The sequence below is a fragment of the Pleuronectes platessa genome, chromosome 9 (genome assembly GCF_947347685.1).
Source record: "Pleuronectes platessa chromosome 9, fPlePla1.1, whole genome shotgun sequence".
In the NCBI taxonomy this organism is placed as follows: Eukaryota; Metazoa; Chordata; class Actinopteri; order Pleuronectiformes; family Pleuronectidae; genus Pleuronectes; species Pleuronectes platessa.
The window spans coordinates 8,134,634-8,150,673 of NC_070634.1; the positions used below are offsets into that span (position 1 = coordinate 8,134,634).

The window sequence follows — 16,040 nt, forward strand, 5'->3', positions numbered from 1 at the left end:
GTAGTAGCTAGTATCGGGTGTCCGTGCTGACTGTGTGTGGAAGCTGAGGGGGGGGAGCTAGCTGCCTCCGTGTAGCTTCAAGCTGTTGCAGCTGTTGAATTAGCAACGCAGTTTGGAAACAAGACCGGGGAACCGCTGCGCTAAGACACGATAACAAAAGCATTTTGACCCGCTGGCTGTCACTTTATTCAGCAAAAACTGTCGCGTCATCAACATCCTTTTTCTGTTACCATCGTTCACTGTGTGTGAGGAGCCGGGAGGACGTAAATAAACCAGCGTGGACTTCTTCTATATACCTCATGAGGTAGGCTTGTCTAAGCTCGACTTCCGTTTCGCCATCTACTGTTCTGGCGGGGAATTGTTTTCACAACAAAAAGGCTCGTAGAACTATAAATCAAAAAGGGTCCGTCCGCTCTGTCCGTCCGTCATTCCGCAACGGACTCGGAGAAGCATACTGAGGCCTTAACATGCACAAACACAATGCAGCCAAACAACTGCCGGTGCTGCGTGCAATCCTTTAATTTACCTTGATTAAGGACTGAATTTACTCCTTGATTAGATTAATGGATCAATTATTACTTTGTCAAACACTTTGCGCTGTGGCTCAGGAGGCAGAGAGGATCATCTAACCACAAGGTGGGCGGTTTGATTCCTCGCTACTCCATTCTGCATTCCAAAACCTCAATTTACCTTCTGACGGCTGTGTCGGCAGGGTATGAATGTAGTGTGTATATAAGCAGTGTATAGGTGAATGTGACTGTAATGTGAAGCTCTCTGAGATATTCATAAGTCTGTATACATGCCATTTTCAATTCCATTTACTTAGGTCACATGTACTGTACATCACATACATAGAGAGGGCGAGACAGAGAGAGGGGAGTGAGCGACATAAAGACAGACAGAGTAATCCAGTTAATGATGAACTAGAGGAGTGTGAATCAAGGGATGTGGTGGTGTGTGGATTGTATGCCCCTGCTGTGCGGTGTAATCCAATGAGGAGCTGGAGGAGACACTCTCTGTCGGTCCTGAGAGGAAATTTCCGCTAAGCTTGTTTGCAAAGACAGATCTGCTAAATTGAAGTAAGAGGCGAGGCTTAGTTGGGTGTGACTTCTTACAGCCTGATGGAAAAAAAAACACGATGCAAACACAAACCAAAAGCGAATGTGTGCTGGAGACTCATAACACACAAATCCTGTCTTTGTGTCTGAACTTTCCTTTGTGCTCCACCAGCAACGGCAGGCTCGGCAGGTTTGGCATGCTTCCTGCGTCAGTGCGTCACGACAAACGAGGCTTCCCAGCCACCACAGTCTCAGCCGAGTCAGCCCGTTAGAAAGAGCCCCAACACTGAGTCATGACTTTTCGGCCAATCAATATGTACAATCATCAGTTGAGTCCTGACCCCATGATCAGGCAGGAAGCTCGTTTATGCAGCATTTATTGTGTCAGTGTCCGGTTTCATCCAAGAGAGGAATCTCACACTACGTCTGTCAACAGAGAAGAGCACAGGAGATACTCCAGCAGATTTAATCACTGCGCTCTGGCTGAGCTGGATCTCAGCTTACTAATGCACCTTACATATGTCCACCTCAACTGTGGCAGCTTTCCATCCTGCTGTGAAGTACTTTGTGTACAGTCCTCTCACTGAAGTGCAGACGACTCTGACTGTAAATCCCTGTACACTACACTACATGATCATAGAGAATCCCCACGAGGCTGCTGTCACACATTGCTCTTGGCACCCTTTAGCCTATATTTCTCACTTTATGCCACACCAGCCCTTGGCACTGTCCCGATTTCTCTACCTCCACGTGCCATGGTACTACAGCCTGAAACGCGGCCCAACCCAAAGCCCTGGCACTCAGCAGGGCATCGCTCACGTGAGAGATTAACTCCACACTGCTCTCCTCTCTGCTGTCAGTTACACCCCACTGGCTCGTTGCTCTGCAGGCCGCTCAAACGGAACCCCTCCTGCAGATTAGCCCGCTGCAGACAGGAGGAGGCAGTAAATATTCCATGTTTAACATGTCATGCCTCAAAAACCCTCAACAGCAGACAGAGTCTGAGGCAGCCAGAGGCAGCAAGGTGACAAAACCCTTTTTTCCCAAAATAAGAATTGTCAAAGAAAAAGGGGCTGATTAACAAATACAATATATCCAAGCTTAGTAAACTGACTGATAAAAAACAACATGCAGTGCTCAGGCCCATCTTTAAAGCCTCTCTGGATGCTGGCACCTGTTCTCCTGGCTTGTGCTGCCGTATCTGGGCTTGAACAGAAACACATCTGAGAGGACGGCTCTGCTCAAGTGAACACATTGACCTGCTGCTCACTTCTCTCATGAATAAATGAATAAATGCATAATTCATCCGCGTTCATGTGAATGTGTATTTACACATGCGTCGTGCACACTGCAATTATGCATGTAAAACATGTTGTACCGTGTCATTTGTTCTATGGAAAGTGTATTGTATTAATTGATTAATACATTGGTTCTGATTGTTTGTAAACACATCGCCGTGTCCTCTACATGTGTCCTTGCCCCATGTTTCCTTTCCCGCTTTATTAAGCGTGCAGTGCTGACTGTTTCACACTGTTGTTTCTTGTTGACTCCGTGTACTGTGCACATAAATACTCCCACGACGGAGCAGCCGAATGTGCTCCGTAGTGTAAATCGCATAATCAAATAATTAAGCTGATTTAAATATTATCTCCTTCCAGAGCTGTGCGGGTTGTTGATGAGGGTAGGAAGTAGCCTGTCGATTTTGATCTCTCAGCCACTTCCAGCCTGGCAGGCCTGTATTTCTGGCCTGCCAGCTACAATAAGACGGGGGGGGGGGGCTGCCTCACCACAGAGCACGGATTAATATTTAATCCAAACAAAAGTCTAATTAGTGAAGCCTTCCCCACACTCAGAGCGGCTACGTGGGCCGAAGAGGTCACGGAGAGGTTCTCTGCCTCAGACTAACAGAGGAAACTGGAATAAACCAATAACTGGTGTTGTTCAGACCCGGCGAATGCGTGGCAGGCGGGTGGCTAATCTTGTTAGGATGCGTCCATGCTGAAGATGTCCGGGGTGCCGGGGCTGCGCTCGGCTCTCTGTGATCAAACACCTCAGAGATGAGGGCTGAAGGGACGGAAGCTAAGCTAATCATAGTGCTTAAGACATGTTAGCTGGGGCCCAGAAATGAACGTGGATTAATCATTAATGCTCTATGGCACTGTGCTTTAATTATCAGGAAGAGGGTGTGTGGGCTGGGGGAGGGAATAGTGTATATGAGTCTCAGGAAGAAACAAATATCACCATCTAGGTGCTGTCCTCTGAGCCGCTGCAACGTTTGTATTGGTTGGTGCTGACAGAGTAAAATGTCAGTAACCATATTAAGCATTTCATCACAGAGCAGTGTTTACTCTCCTCTTTCATTGTTAGTCCCATCTAAACCCTGTGTACAGCCAATATATGGTCTGTGTGAGCCAGCCACACTGCAGCCGCTCTCACTTTTACCACTGTGGTTATCCTGCATTGAAAGGCATCAGAAAAGGGAAGAGCTGAGGGAGAAAGATGAGTGGAAAGAGGGAGCAGGGAAAACCTGGAGGCTTTTCCTGTCAACAGCAGTGTGGATAAAGATGAATGGTGTGCCACGGCTCTCCAGCCAGGCAGAAAAACACCACGTCCGCGTTTGTCTGCTCCTGGCTTCTCTCTGTGTCATGTCATAATCAGCAAAAAAAGAGACAGAAACACACTTCTACACACACACACCGACACACACTGTCTGACCATCAGGCATTTCTCCCACACTGTGTTTAAGTTAATGTCAAATAGAAAGTCCAAGGAACCCCTCGCTGCGAGGGGTGCCGTCAGCATGGCAGCCGTATGTATGGCCAGATGGAAGACAGGCACAGGAAGTGACCTTATACCCTCTTGTCTCTTCTCCGCTATACTTCTCATCCACTTTACTTCCACTCTCACTGCAGCCTTCTCTTCCCTCTCTTCCTCTGTTCTTTCTTGCTTTCAGATGGTAGTATTCCGACTCGTCGAACCTTTTCAGTTGCCAACATTGGCTTTTCTCCGCCATTCTCTTCTCTCGTCTTTGGCATCCATGGCCGTCCAATGTTGGCTCTTGGTGTCCGCTTGGGCCAAAAGCCCCACTCGGAAGAAAGAGCATACAATGAAATGAGGGGATTTGCGGAGGCTCTCCATTGTTCCCTGTATTCATGCGGTATAATGGGACATCTCCGCCAGGGCTGGAGATACAAGCGGCAGCCCAGCTTAGGGATCAGAGAAGCCCGGCTTCACATGGAGCTGCTGGTTATAGTCAATATTAACACCAAAAGAGTCTGGGGGCCAATACAGAGCAGACGTTCAGAGGACAGGGAGTCAGGAGCAAAGATGCATAGATGTAACAACGTTTGTCTATCCTTTCGTTGGTTTCTACTGAAACTATTCATCAAATACTCAAGAAGTCGACATCTATTTTGATAACTGATTATTCATCAAGGTGATTTCCAAGATAAAATGTGAGGCTACTTTTTGTAGCTTACTTTTTCATATCATCGTAACTGTAATACCGACTGTTAGTCAGACAAAACATCACTGGGAGCTCACTGAACATGTTGTGTCAGATTCCATCTGATTCCCTCATATTGTAAAGTACAAGATTAATGCTCATTGTGAACACATTTCACAGAGCAGTCAGTGATGTCATCAATCCTTGGTTGCAGCTCCAATGTTGACACACAGACAAGAGGCTTGTTTCCATGGTGTCAAAACATTTGACACGCTGCCCATCTTTTCGTGTACACTGATTAAATATTCATTGACATTTTCAGCGACCAGCTTCAACTAGAACTGCTTGTTATGTGTTGTTTCATGCTTTATTGATATTACAAATTATACAAATTATGAGTATATGATAATATGAAAAGCAAGTTTGAATATCTAGCGCTGAGGTGAAAGTCTTTTCCAAACACACACACACACTGTACCTACAACTGTCCATATGCTCAGCGAAACACACAGACACACACACACATGCACACACACATGCACACACACAGACACACACAGACACACACACACACACACACACACACACACACACACACACACACACACACACACACACACACACACACACACACACACACACAGATGCCATGCTGCAGCACTGCTCGGTAACATCCCAACTGTCCTGAACAGAATAAAGCTCTATGGACCTGCTGCCTCTACCGCATCTGCATCTCACTGACCACAGCATCGGGACGCAGACCCTGTGGCAATGCTCACAACTAAAGAGGCATATTTTAAGTAAGTGATGGAAATGTAAACAAAGGAAGTTGCACGCTGATTGTGCATGAAGGTCTAGTCCATGAGCACACACACAAACGGCTGATCTCAGTGAAAGACGCGCAACAACAACACATTCAAAAGCTGCATGGACTGTGGATGGAGGGGAGGGATGGAGGGGAGAGGTGGATGTACATGGTGCTGGTGGGAGGATGAAGGTGGAGGCTGAGTGCCGTACTCACAGCTCAGAGTAGAGGATGTGCAGGTTGCCCAAATTGTCTGTGTAGTTGGCCGGGCTGAGCCAGGGCAGGACCAGCAACAACAGAGCCTTCATGGTCACCGCTGGGCTCCTCTCCACCTCCTCTCTCCCCCCCTCTTTATCTGCTCTCTGCACTGAAGCCCTTTCCTCGTCTATTCCCCCCCCCTCCTCCTCCTCCCCCCCTCTTCCTCCAACACCTCCAATTCCCCGAACCTGGCCGTGCTGTTCCCCCCCTTCCTCTTCTCCTCGCCTGCTTTCCTTCTCCAGAAATCAGAAATAATTCTTCACTTCTTACCTTTCCACCCTCTTCCCTGCCTTCCTTCCCCTGTCCTCACCCCCTTTTCTCACCCTTTCTATACCTCAGTCTGTGCGAGTTTCTTCCTGTGCCTCAGGCTGGCCGCCTGGTCATCTCAGCTGCAGAGGCAAGTGGGCCAGTTGCCAGAGGTTGCAGACGGAAGAGGAGCAGGAGGAAGCGGCAGAAGCAGGTGCAGAGGAGAGATGTCCCGTTGGTGCACAGGAGGAAGAGGAGAAAGTGCAAGAAGAAGAGGAAGGAGACCCATGCAAAGGTGGCACATTTGGAATACAATTTGAGATGTGCAGCCCCTTAATCTGCTCTGGGCACTGGCGAGTTGTAAGAGGATTTGCGCTCGTATGCGTGTGTGTGCATGTCTGTTTTCCCTCGGTGTGTGTGCGTGTGTGTGTGCGCGCGTGTATATGTCAGAGAGAACAGCGCAGGCTGTGACTTATACTGCAGCAGAAACCACTGAGGGGGGGTGTGGAGCAGACCAAACAAAGACATGGGGGGAGGTAACTGGTGCTGCTCTGATTGGCTCTGGCCTCTTCACACGCGTGTACTCACACACACACACACACAGGCTCAGACACACACTGTCATACACACACAAACAACCTCTGCATTCACCTCCCACTGCCTACACCCATCACGGGAGGATGAGGGGGGAGGGAGCGAATATGTTGCCTCCAAACCTTCACCCCCTCATCTCCAGCAATGGACTCCTCCCTGTGCTGCAGATTGGTCTGATCGCTCAAAAGAATCTGCCTACATGTGTGGAAAGAAAAAAAACATAAGACCAAAACACACCGGCAAATCAATATTCTCTGCAAAGATGAAGCTTGTTATTCTGAGTCACACGAAAGAGAAGGCCGGGTAAAGAACTAATGGAGATGTGGAAGATGTGTCTGTCATTTACAAATTCATTCTATTTCAGAACATATAAACATAAAGCGAAAGATAAAGGGAGAACGGTTAAACCCTCCTGTCATCACCACCAGGAAGCTGGGAAGTGACTGTGGGAGAGGTGTGTGTTGACGGACTGTGTTAGGTGGCTATAGGTGACTGGTGATTGAAGGTTTGATTTGACTCTGAAGACTGAAGAAATCAGCAATGAGCTTGTGTGAGGTGTGCACAGGATTCTTTCCCGGCCTTTTCTGTCTCTTTACTCTGTCCTCACACTGCCGACCCCTACCTCTGTAGTCGACACGAGGTGGGAGCTGGTCGATAAACACCTTTAAATATGAAACACTGCAGCACCTCGGATCTATTTTAATTCCCTCCTGTCAAATCTCAACCTCGATCCATTATCCTTGTATTATGTATTTTAGTTAATTTTATTTATACCCATGTCACAAATTTGTCTCATCGTTGTACAACATTTTCCTTTTCCGGACCTTTATTTCCATATTTTTTCGCTCACTTTCCTTTTCCTTCTACTGGATTTCCCTCTTCTTACCTTTTTTCACCGCTCTTATCATATTTCATAGCACTGAGCCATCTGAAACCCCCGAGAAAGACATCAAACTGGTGTAAATACCCCATCTGAATGAATATTTCATAGATGGAGTTTGTGTGGTTACAGGCTGAATTTGTCTGTGTGTGTGTGCCTGTGTGTGCACGCGTTTCGATGTGTGTTTGTATTAGCGCTTGCATGTGTGCATACTGAGGCATGAGTTGTCCTGCGGTATTTGAACAGTACGCACAGCAACAAGACCACAGGGCACGCAGGAAATGGAAATGTAATTGGATTGTGACAGGATGCAGTTTGTGAACAGAAACCAGTCTGCCCCACAGGAGCCGCTTCATACACTGGCACATTAACTCACACTCACAGAAAACACCATCATAACTCACTGTGCGCACGTCTACAGATACACTCGACCCCATTGGTCACAACCGATGTGCGGAACATCGGCAGGAGGAGACGAATGGAGAAAGGCAGGTTTGTAGGTGCAGTGAAGACACTCCAATGAAAAACATGAAGAACAACACAAAATACTACAATCAGGTGGATCATGGGAAAACTGGAAACACGAGTGTGACTGGGTAGGGATAGGGAAGTGACTGAGACAGGTAAAGTGGGAATGACGGTTGGGATGGAGGGAGTGGGACTGCGGCTCATTTGGAGAGAGGAGCAGAATTCATGAAAACACTTAAAAGTTTTCCCCATTCACAGAACTGCACTAAATATACCTGTCTCCTTGCACTGTGTACCTTGTACAACACTCCGCTCCATATACTGGAACACTTACTTCACATCATATGTGATATGTGTTAATTCAAACCATATTGATACTATATATCATTTTATACAATAATATTGTCTTTTGCACACTCTGTCTACATATTCTCACACTCATAGTATATTATACTATATATATTGTACAGTCAAATACTTATATTTATACCTCTACTATACATCATATCATATTATATCATACTCTTTGTATATTATTTGTATATATTAGTCTATATACACATATTTATACATGTGTAGATGTTATTATTATTATTATATTTACTATATTTACTATTATTATTATATATACTGTTGCTGCCATTATTACTATATACTGCTATTATATTGGTATAATTACTATCTATAAATATATATTATGTTATATTATATACTATATATACTGTACTATTTTTATATACTGTCTAACAATAACATTACCAGCATATCATCAGTACTATTACCACCATCTTGCCACTGCACCTTATCTACCTATTTATCTTGTGTTTCTGTTTTTATTCTTTCTACCTCAATATTTGTATTTTATTGTATTGTATTGTATTTTATTGTATTCAAATGTACCGGCTGCTATGACGACTTCATTTCCCTTTGGGGATGAATAAAGTAATCTATCCATCTATCTATCTATCTATCTATCTATTGTTTAAACAAGAAGTCCAACCTAAATGATCATATACATTTCTTGTCCCTACAATTAAACTCAACCCATGTGTGTCTACCAGGGGCAAGTGTACCAGAACTCCATTGAGCTCCTCTCAACACAGACCTTGGGGCTCTGCACTCAGATTTCAGTTCATTGGGGAAACCTAGCTAAAACTAGTGGAAGCTAATACAACATCCTGCAGTAAGATTTCCTTTATAGAGCTTATAGAGATAGAGAGATTGTTGAGTGTTTAACTGTGTATAATAGTGCAGTGCAGATATTTAAACTATAATATTGCAGAAAAACAGGTTACCATAACTGCACTGGTTAATGTGGTTTCAACCCTGTCACACTCTCTGTCACAAACATACACACAAAGATTACAGACAAAAGTAACAAGAACAAAATTATGGTAACTGCTAGGAATTGTATTTTTTTGCTTGAAAACATTCATTCTTAACAAAAAATAATGAATAAGAAACAACTTCACGCTCAAGGCAGAGCAAAACCTGTTATAGGGACTAACTGCATTACACGAACATGTAGCGACACAGAAACTAGAGAACACCTGAAGTTTGAGGAGGCTTGATTCTGTGCAAGCCCTTACAGGATGAACGAACAAGGCCAACACAGAAATACCACTGATCAGATTTGATCTTGATCACAGCAGATGTGTCCCGAATAACAATTTCTCCATCCAGAAGCCGATAAAGGTCACGGGTGATTGGATGAGTATGAAATCAGCTCTGACCAGATGGTCAGCTGTCTCAGCCACTACAACTCCAGAGCCAGTGCCAGATTCCGGGGCACAGCAAGAGACACTACTGGCACAACAGACACCCCAAAAAGATATGGTCACAGACGTCAATCTGGGGTTCAGTGTCGACAATATGTCCCTAAATATTTAGCTCTACCACCTGGTCCACAGGCCCCCTTGACATATACTTTACTGAGAGATGTGTAACAAGTAGGACAGGAGCATTCTCCTCTACAGTTGTGTCACAAAATGGTTCAATAAGCCCATCATTAGAGATTTAACGATTCTGAAACAGAGATGAAAAAAACAACACAAATGTCCACGATCTTGTGTCATGACACCGGACAATGGAACTGAGGGCAAGATGTATATTTTCCTGACTACATGTAGCACAAAACTATTCTGGTGAAGTCATGACGAAGTGCCAAGCCTGTGATCAAGAGACTAGGGCAAGTTTAGTGAGCTCTAGATTGATAATAACCCTGAGATGGCAGACGCCCCAGAGCAGTGTGAGAACACATTGGTTTTTCCTCTTCTTCTTCTTCTTCTTCTTCTTCTTCTTCTTCTTCTTCTTCTTCTTCTTCTTCTTCTTCTTCTTCTTCTTCTTCTTCTTCTTCTTCTTCTTCTTCTTCTTCAATAAACGCTAAATAATATATTATATATTATATGTTGTTTAAAGTTAAAAGAAACCAACATTGTCATAGATAATGGTCCCTCATATTAAAGTCTGCTTTCCCATCCAACCATCCTGACCTCCCTCCTCTGCAGACTTTTGTCTTTCCACAGCCACTAGAGAGCTTTGGCCCTTGAAACCACATGAATGTCATTTAGGCCATTTGTTCTTTGGAGAACACCTATGAGAGATTGTTGTTGTTTCACAGCTCTAATTAATTCCATTATTGATAATAGTATTCCATCTATCCTTTATGGTTGGAATTTATATAGACAAATTTAACGTGTATGACTTGTACTTCTATTCCAAAGTGTATTTAGGTGACATGTGGTAGCTCTACCAATACCTTAGCATAAACCTAAGTGTAAGGTATATACTGGTTAAGTGTAGGTATGTTTTCTCTCAAATCTAAAAACTCAACAAGTAGGCCGACAACCATTTCCAGAATTCTCAAACAAAACGATTCAACCACAGATACAGTTACATTATCAATAAACAGCCACAATCACTAGGCCATGGTTAAAAACGTCAAAGGAAAAGACATGTCGAAATGGGTGATTCACTGAAACTTTTTCACATCCTTGCACACAATGTGTAGAGCTGTCTCTTTGGACGTGGCCTCTGACCTTCACTTCTAACCACTTCTAACTATGGGAGAGCAGCTGAATCCTTATGGGAGTCGGCCTCGGAGCTGCACACCTCATTATACCATTCACACTACATGAAGGGACAGACAGGGAAACTGTGGAGCCATGCAGAGAAAAAAGATGGAGGTTGAATAAGTGTCTGTGTGTTAGTGTGTGTGTTAGTGTGTGTGTGTGTGTGTGTGTGTGTGTGTGTGTGTGTGTGTGTGTGTGTGTGTGTGTGTGTGTGTGTGTGTGTAGGTGAGGGGAAATGAGACAGACGAAAGGGGCAGAAAACAACTTCTTATGTTGGAGGAGTTTTATGCACCTTGAGTTTCAGTAAAGTGCAAATTAGAAGGAAACCCTCTGCTGCCTGTGTGGGATGTGTGGCGAGGTGGACTAATTATCCCAGCGGCCTGTGGGCTGGGGGAGTGTTAATGAGCATTAATGAAAATGTACCCAGACTGAGAGAAACCAAAGTACTGTCTTTTGATGATATATAGTGTAAACAGAGGAGCTGTGCCTAGTTTAGATGAAAGCCTGGTTAGAGGAAGACATTTCCCATTTGGGGCTGGAGTTAAATAACAGTGGGGCAGGGCACTAAGAGTGTGTGATTACTGCAGGTCAGGTTTATTTCAGATTGCAACAGTAAATAGGAGAGAAACACTTGAAACAGAGTAGCTTAAGTTATTGCTTACTTACATATAAGAGCAACGATTGTATCTTAGTTTCTTTAAAGGAAAATTATAGAAGTGTTTGGATGAACTAAATCGTGCTTCTACCATCCTACCTGCTCTTGATGTGGGCTTCCAGTTCACATCGGGCCACTACTTCAGTGCAATGCTCAGTGAATGGACAAGCCACCATCAGCTTGTCCAGCAGTTTGTGCACCAGCAGGCTGGGCTTCCTGCAGCTCTGCAGCATGAGCGCCGCGCGGCACACAGGGCAGAAGTCGCTCTCCAGCAGGAAGCTGGTGAGACACTCCTGGCAGTAGGTGTGGCCGCAGGGCGTGTCCAGGGGCCGGATGAGCGGCTGCAGGCAGATGTGACAAACAAGGTCATCGTCCACCTCGTCTTTGTAGAGGTACTCGTGGTTCTCCTCCAGCTGGTGACTGTGGCCACATGCCGCACAGAGGTCAGGGGGCGGGGACAACAGCCCATAGTCAGAGGGAGAAAGAGGCAGCGCCGGGGCTTCGGCCATTGCAGCAGTACCTCCAGGCTGTACGCTCGCCTCCTAGTTACTCACATGGATTCAGGATGTCTTGGAGGATCCAGTGAGGAGGTTATTGGCAGCATCTGTGGGATAGCATGGGAGAAAAATAAATAATGTGCAAGAGAGACAGTTATAGTAGAAATACTCAGATTATCTTTCTGCCAAAAGAGGGAAGCAAATGGTGAAATAATTGTATTTCATGTAGAATCTTCTACAATCTTCTAAAGTGCGTTAAAATCCTTCTGGTGAGTTGTGGTGGTATCACCAACGCCTCAGCATCAGATATTATACACTTAGATGTTATATACTATAAAGGACTCTCTTTGTCATTGAATATGAATAAATAATAATTGGCCAATATTCATTATTCTCAAACAAAAACAGTTCAGCCAAACCCAAACTCACAGCACATCACTGGACCATGGTTAAATAAGTGAAGGGAATAGACATGTCGAAGCAGGTGTTTCACTGAAAGCTTTTCACGTCCTTGCACACAATGTGTAGAGCTGTCTCTCTGGACGTGGCCTCTGATGCATCAAAGTGTGATCAGCACTTTACTGTCTGCTGGAGCTTCCATACTGTAGATGGGATGTGGGGGGTCTGGGGGGGGGGGGGGGGGGGGGGGTCTGATGATGATTTATGGGGAAGGAGAGAAGAAGTTCTGATACATAGTTTTGTAAATGGTCTGTTTATATATCCATTTTCTAAGGTTTTGTAAGGTTTGAGCCAATTTTAATATCTTGATTACAAGTGAATTAAAAAAGTAAGTGAAGCTGTCAGATAATTGTAATGGAGTTAAAAGTGCAATGGGTCTCTCAGTGAAATGCAAGTACCTCAAAACTGTACTCAACAACAGTACTTGAACAAATTGACTATGTTGCTTCCCCTCACAGCAGAAACATGCAGTATTCAGCAGGGTGTGGAAATATTCATAAGATGTTTGGGATTTTCTTGTTCCCTTTTAGACACACGTGAACAACGGCCGCACAGAATTTGTGCAGCTCTACAAAATGTATTTTGTCGCTGAGTTTTTTCCACTTTTTAGATTTTTTTCTCCTCTGGCACTGAGAGGAGATATCGAAGCACTGAGTTTTCTTCTGTGGATGCAGGGACATCAATAGCACCGATCTCAGCAGCAGGTTTGAGACAGATATGCACAGACGAGTCCTCACTCAGCCTGACATAGGACGAACACACATGGGGATGTGACATGATTTCCAACATGCCAAGTGTTCCTTTTGTTCCTGTCACCCAGATTTCACTTTGTGCTCCGAGCTGTGAGCGTGCCAGTGGTCACGTCATATCCAAAACAGGATCCTCGAGCACATGGCCACGAACAGATGGGCTCAGTCACACACGTCACCTTGGCAACAGCCATCTTGTTGGCTCCGCACTGGACCCACCATTGTGTCCTGGCTGCTTAATGAGACACTAGATCTGATTAAAATTATTAAAAAATACCAACGACAACAGAACACAAATGTTCTCGCCACTAATCAACTGGACACGTTCCCATTCTCTAAATACAATCATAGCAAACAATAGAGTGTGATGTGCATTCCAATATGCTAATGCTGACAAATACAGCACGTGTATACAAATCCACAGAGGAACCACCAAGTTGTCAAAACAAACAGGCTCTCTTCCTTTCTGTACACACACAGTGTGTAGACAGCACACAGCGAGTTGTGTCAGTGTCAGTCAGAGCTCAGCGTGTTTGGTGAGTCGGGGAGGGGAAGGCTAATAAGAGGAGGCTGAGCAGTCTTAGCATGGATGAACTTTCCCACTGAGAGCTTGCGGTAACACGGCTGATTCATCGCACACTGTGGCACCTGCTGCATCCTCTGCTCTGATCTGTGGAGCAGGGCGCTTTCATCACCACGCAGGAGGAGATGTGCGCAGAGACATTAAGGGAGAGAGAAAGGAAGAGAAAGTGTCTGCCTGCAGGATCCGAACATTACAAAAATAAATCAATTCAAAGTTAAAGAAAATGACAAATGAGGGTGCTTTGATGTTTTTCTCTCCAGCTCCAGATCTGAGCAGGATAACAGCAGAGCAGTCTCCTGTAGGTTTACCTGTTTATTCTGCTGTGGAGCTTAGAATATATCAGCACAACAAAAACAAAAACAAAAAGGATCAGAATGTGCTCTTGTTTAGTCTGAGACACAAAAATGGATGACACATCCATCACTTGACTGGAACCTACATTACAAATACTGTGTGTTTGGAATGGAAATGGCACATTCCTGCTCACAAATACAGCCAGCTGCATGCTGAGACATGCCCTGAAACAAACACACACTACACACACACACACACACACACAAACACCTACACTTTACAGGCAGGCCACACCCGTGCCTGAGGAACAGCAGTTGCCTCATTCCCAATCCCTGAAGTAACAGGAAGACCCTGCCGCCACAGTCCTGCTGCATTTCAGTGAAAATAACAGAGAACGGATTGGCTGAACTTTAACCACAAATTGCTGATGTTTTATTAATAACTACACTTGCAAATCCAATATCCAAGCAAGCAAGAGAAACACGAGGGGTTCAGTTTTGCTGCAGAATAACGACATCTATTTCAGGTTTGATCAGAAAGCGAAAAATGAAATTGTTTCCTTTGTCTTTGAAGCAAAGTCATGTCCTGCCTCGGCCCAACAGGCGGTCCCCATGCTTCTTCACCTATTAGAAGAAATGCCAGTTGTTTGTTTAGACCCTCTTCCCCACACATAGCGGATGTTATGCAAACATGGAATCACTCTGGGGTTACTCTCCTATGAACTGCGACGACTTGAGTTAATAATGATACAAGGCTGTGCCAACTCAGCCCCTTTTAATGACTGAGGGTGAAAAACAACCCAGTGACAGTTAACTGTGTCTGCGTCAGCACTCCTGCTCTCGGCTAGCATGTCGCTATGTGCTGAACGTAGCCTTACATTCCGCAGGAGAAATCAAATCACATCCGTATCAATCAAACACACACTCACACACACTCAGAGCAAAAGGCACACTCAATCAGACAGTTTGTGTGTTTGTGTGTGAAACGCATGACGGCTGACATGTAACACAGCCTTCTTTTGCTCAACTGCTTTGTTAATGATTGATGATTTTCTTTTATGTGCTGCAAGAAACGTCTCCATAGTCCCAGAGTGGACCTGCTCATTGTGGTTTTAGCAGGTGTGGCCTCAAAAGATTATAACGATTATAAGTCCACGGACTGCTCTGTGATTCACATCAAGAACAAAACTCCTTCACAGACTGACACACAGGGCCAACACTCACGCCTACACAAGTACAGCACAAAGCAAGTCGCTCATGAACGTCACGAGCAACTGTGAGGTCGTCATCCGAACATAAATAAAAGAAGGCTGAAAATACTCCCAGCTAAAGTCTGATTTCAGAACAGCCCCGCTGCTCCGTGCAGCTAAATACAAACCCTGAACACAAACTGAATTAACAGGATGCGTCAAATCCAACACACAGAGAATCCAGGAAAGTCTGTTGTGTTCAGACATGTCCGTAAAACGCAGACAATTCAGGAAAGGAATTCTTTCGTTTCTTCTCTCCTTGAGCTGACAGCGAAGTATCAAAACATAACACATCGTATATATAATATATAATTCATTATAACTCACTATAATTAAGTAATAAGACGTGTGCTATTCCTTATTAGGACCTAAACTATAAGTGATATGCAATACACACCCTGTCGAGAAAGTTGTCATCTCATGTTAAAGCCACACTCATTAAGACCTGGACACTATCATAACTGTAATATTAACACAACATACAGTCATTTGAAGTCCAGCGCTCCTTGTTCCATCTCCAGTGAGTATATGTGACGCAGAGAAACAGGGTAACGTAATTCCTACCCTCTCAATAACCTCCACATAAAGCTTGTGTGTGTGTTTGTGTGTGTGTGTGTGTGTGTGTGTGTGTGTGTGTGTGTGTGTGTGTGTGTGTGTGTGTGTGTGTATTTTTGTATAGCAGTCCCTCTCTGTAGTTCATAGCAAGCTCTACAATGAGTCTGAGCCAGA

The 16,040-nt window shown here is 44.6% G+C and overlaps 1 protein-coding gene across 2 annotated transcripts in view; it reads right to left on the reverse strand.

The window, feature by feature from the left end:
• Window positions 1-16,040, reverse strand: part of lnx1 (ligand of numb-protein X 1) — a 34,883-nt gene that overhangs the window by 18,197 nt on the left and 646 nt on the right. For both annotated transcript variants that reach the window (XM_053431172.1, XM_053431171.1), the window contains exon 2: window positions 11,580-12,084. In XM_053431172.1, the coding sequence (XP_053287147.1) occupies window positions 11,580-11,989 (410 nt within the window). In that variant the 5' untranslated portion in view covers window positions 11,990-12,084. The remainder of the gene's footprint in view (window positions 1-11,579; window positions 12,085-16,040) is intronic.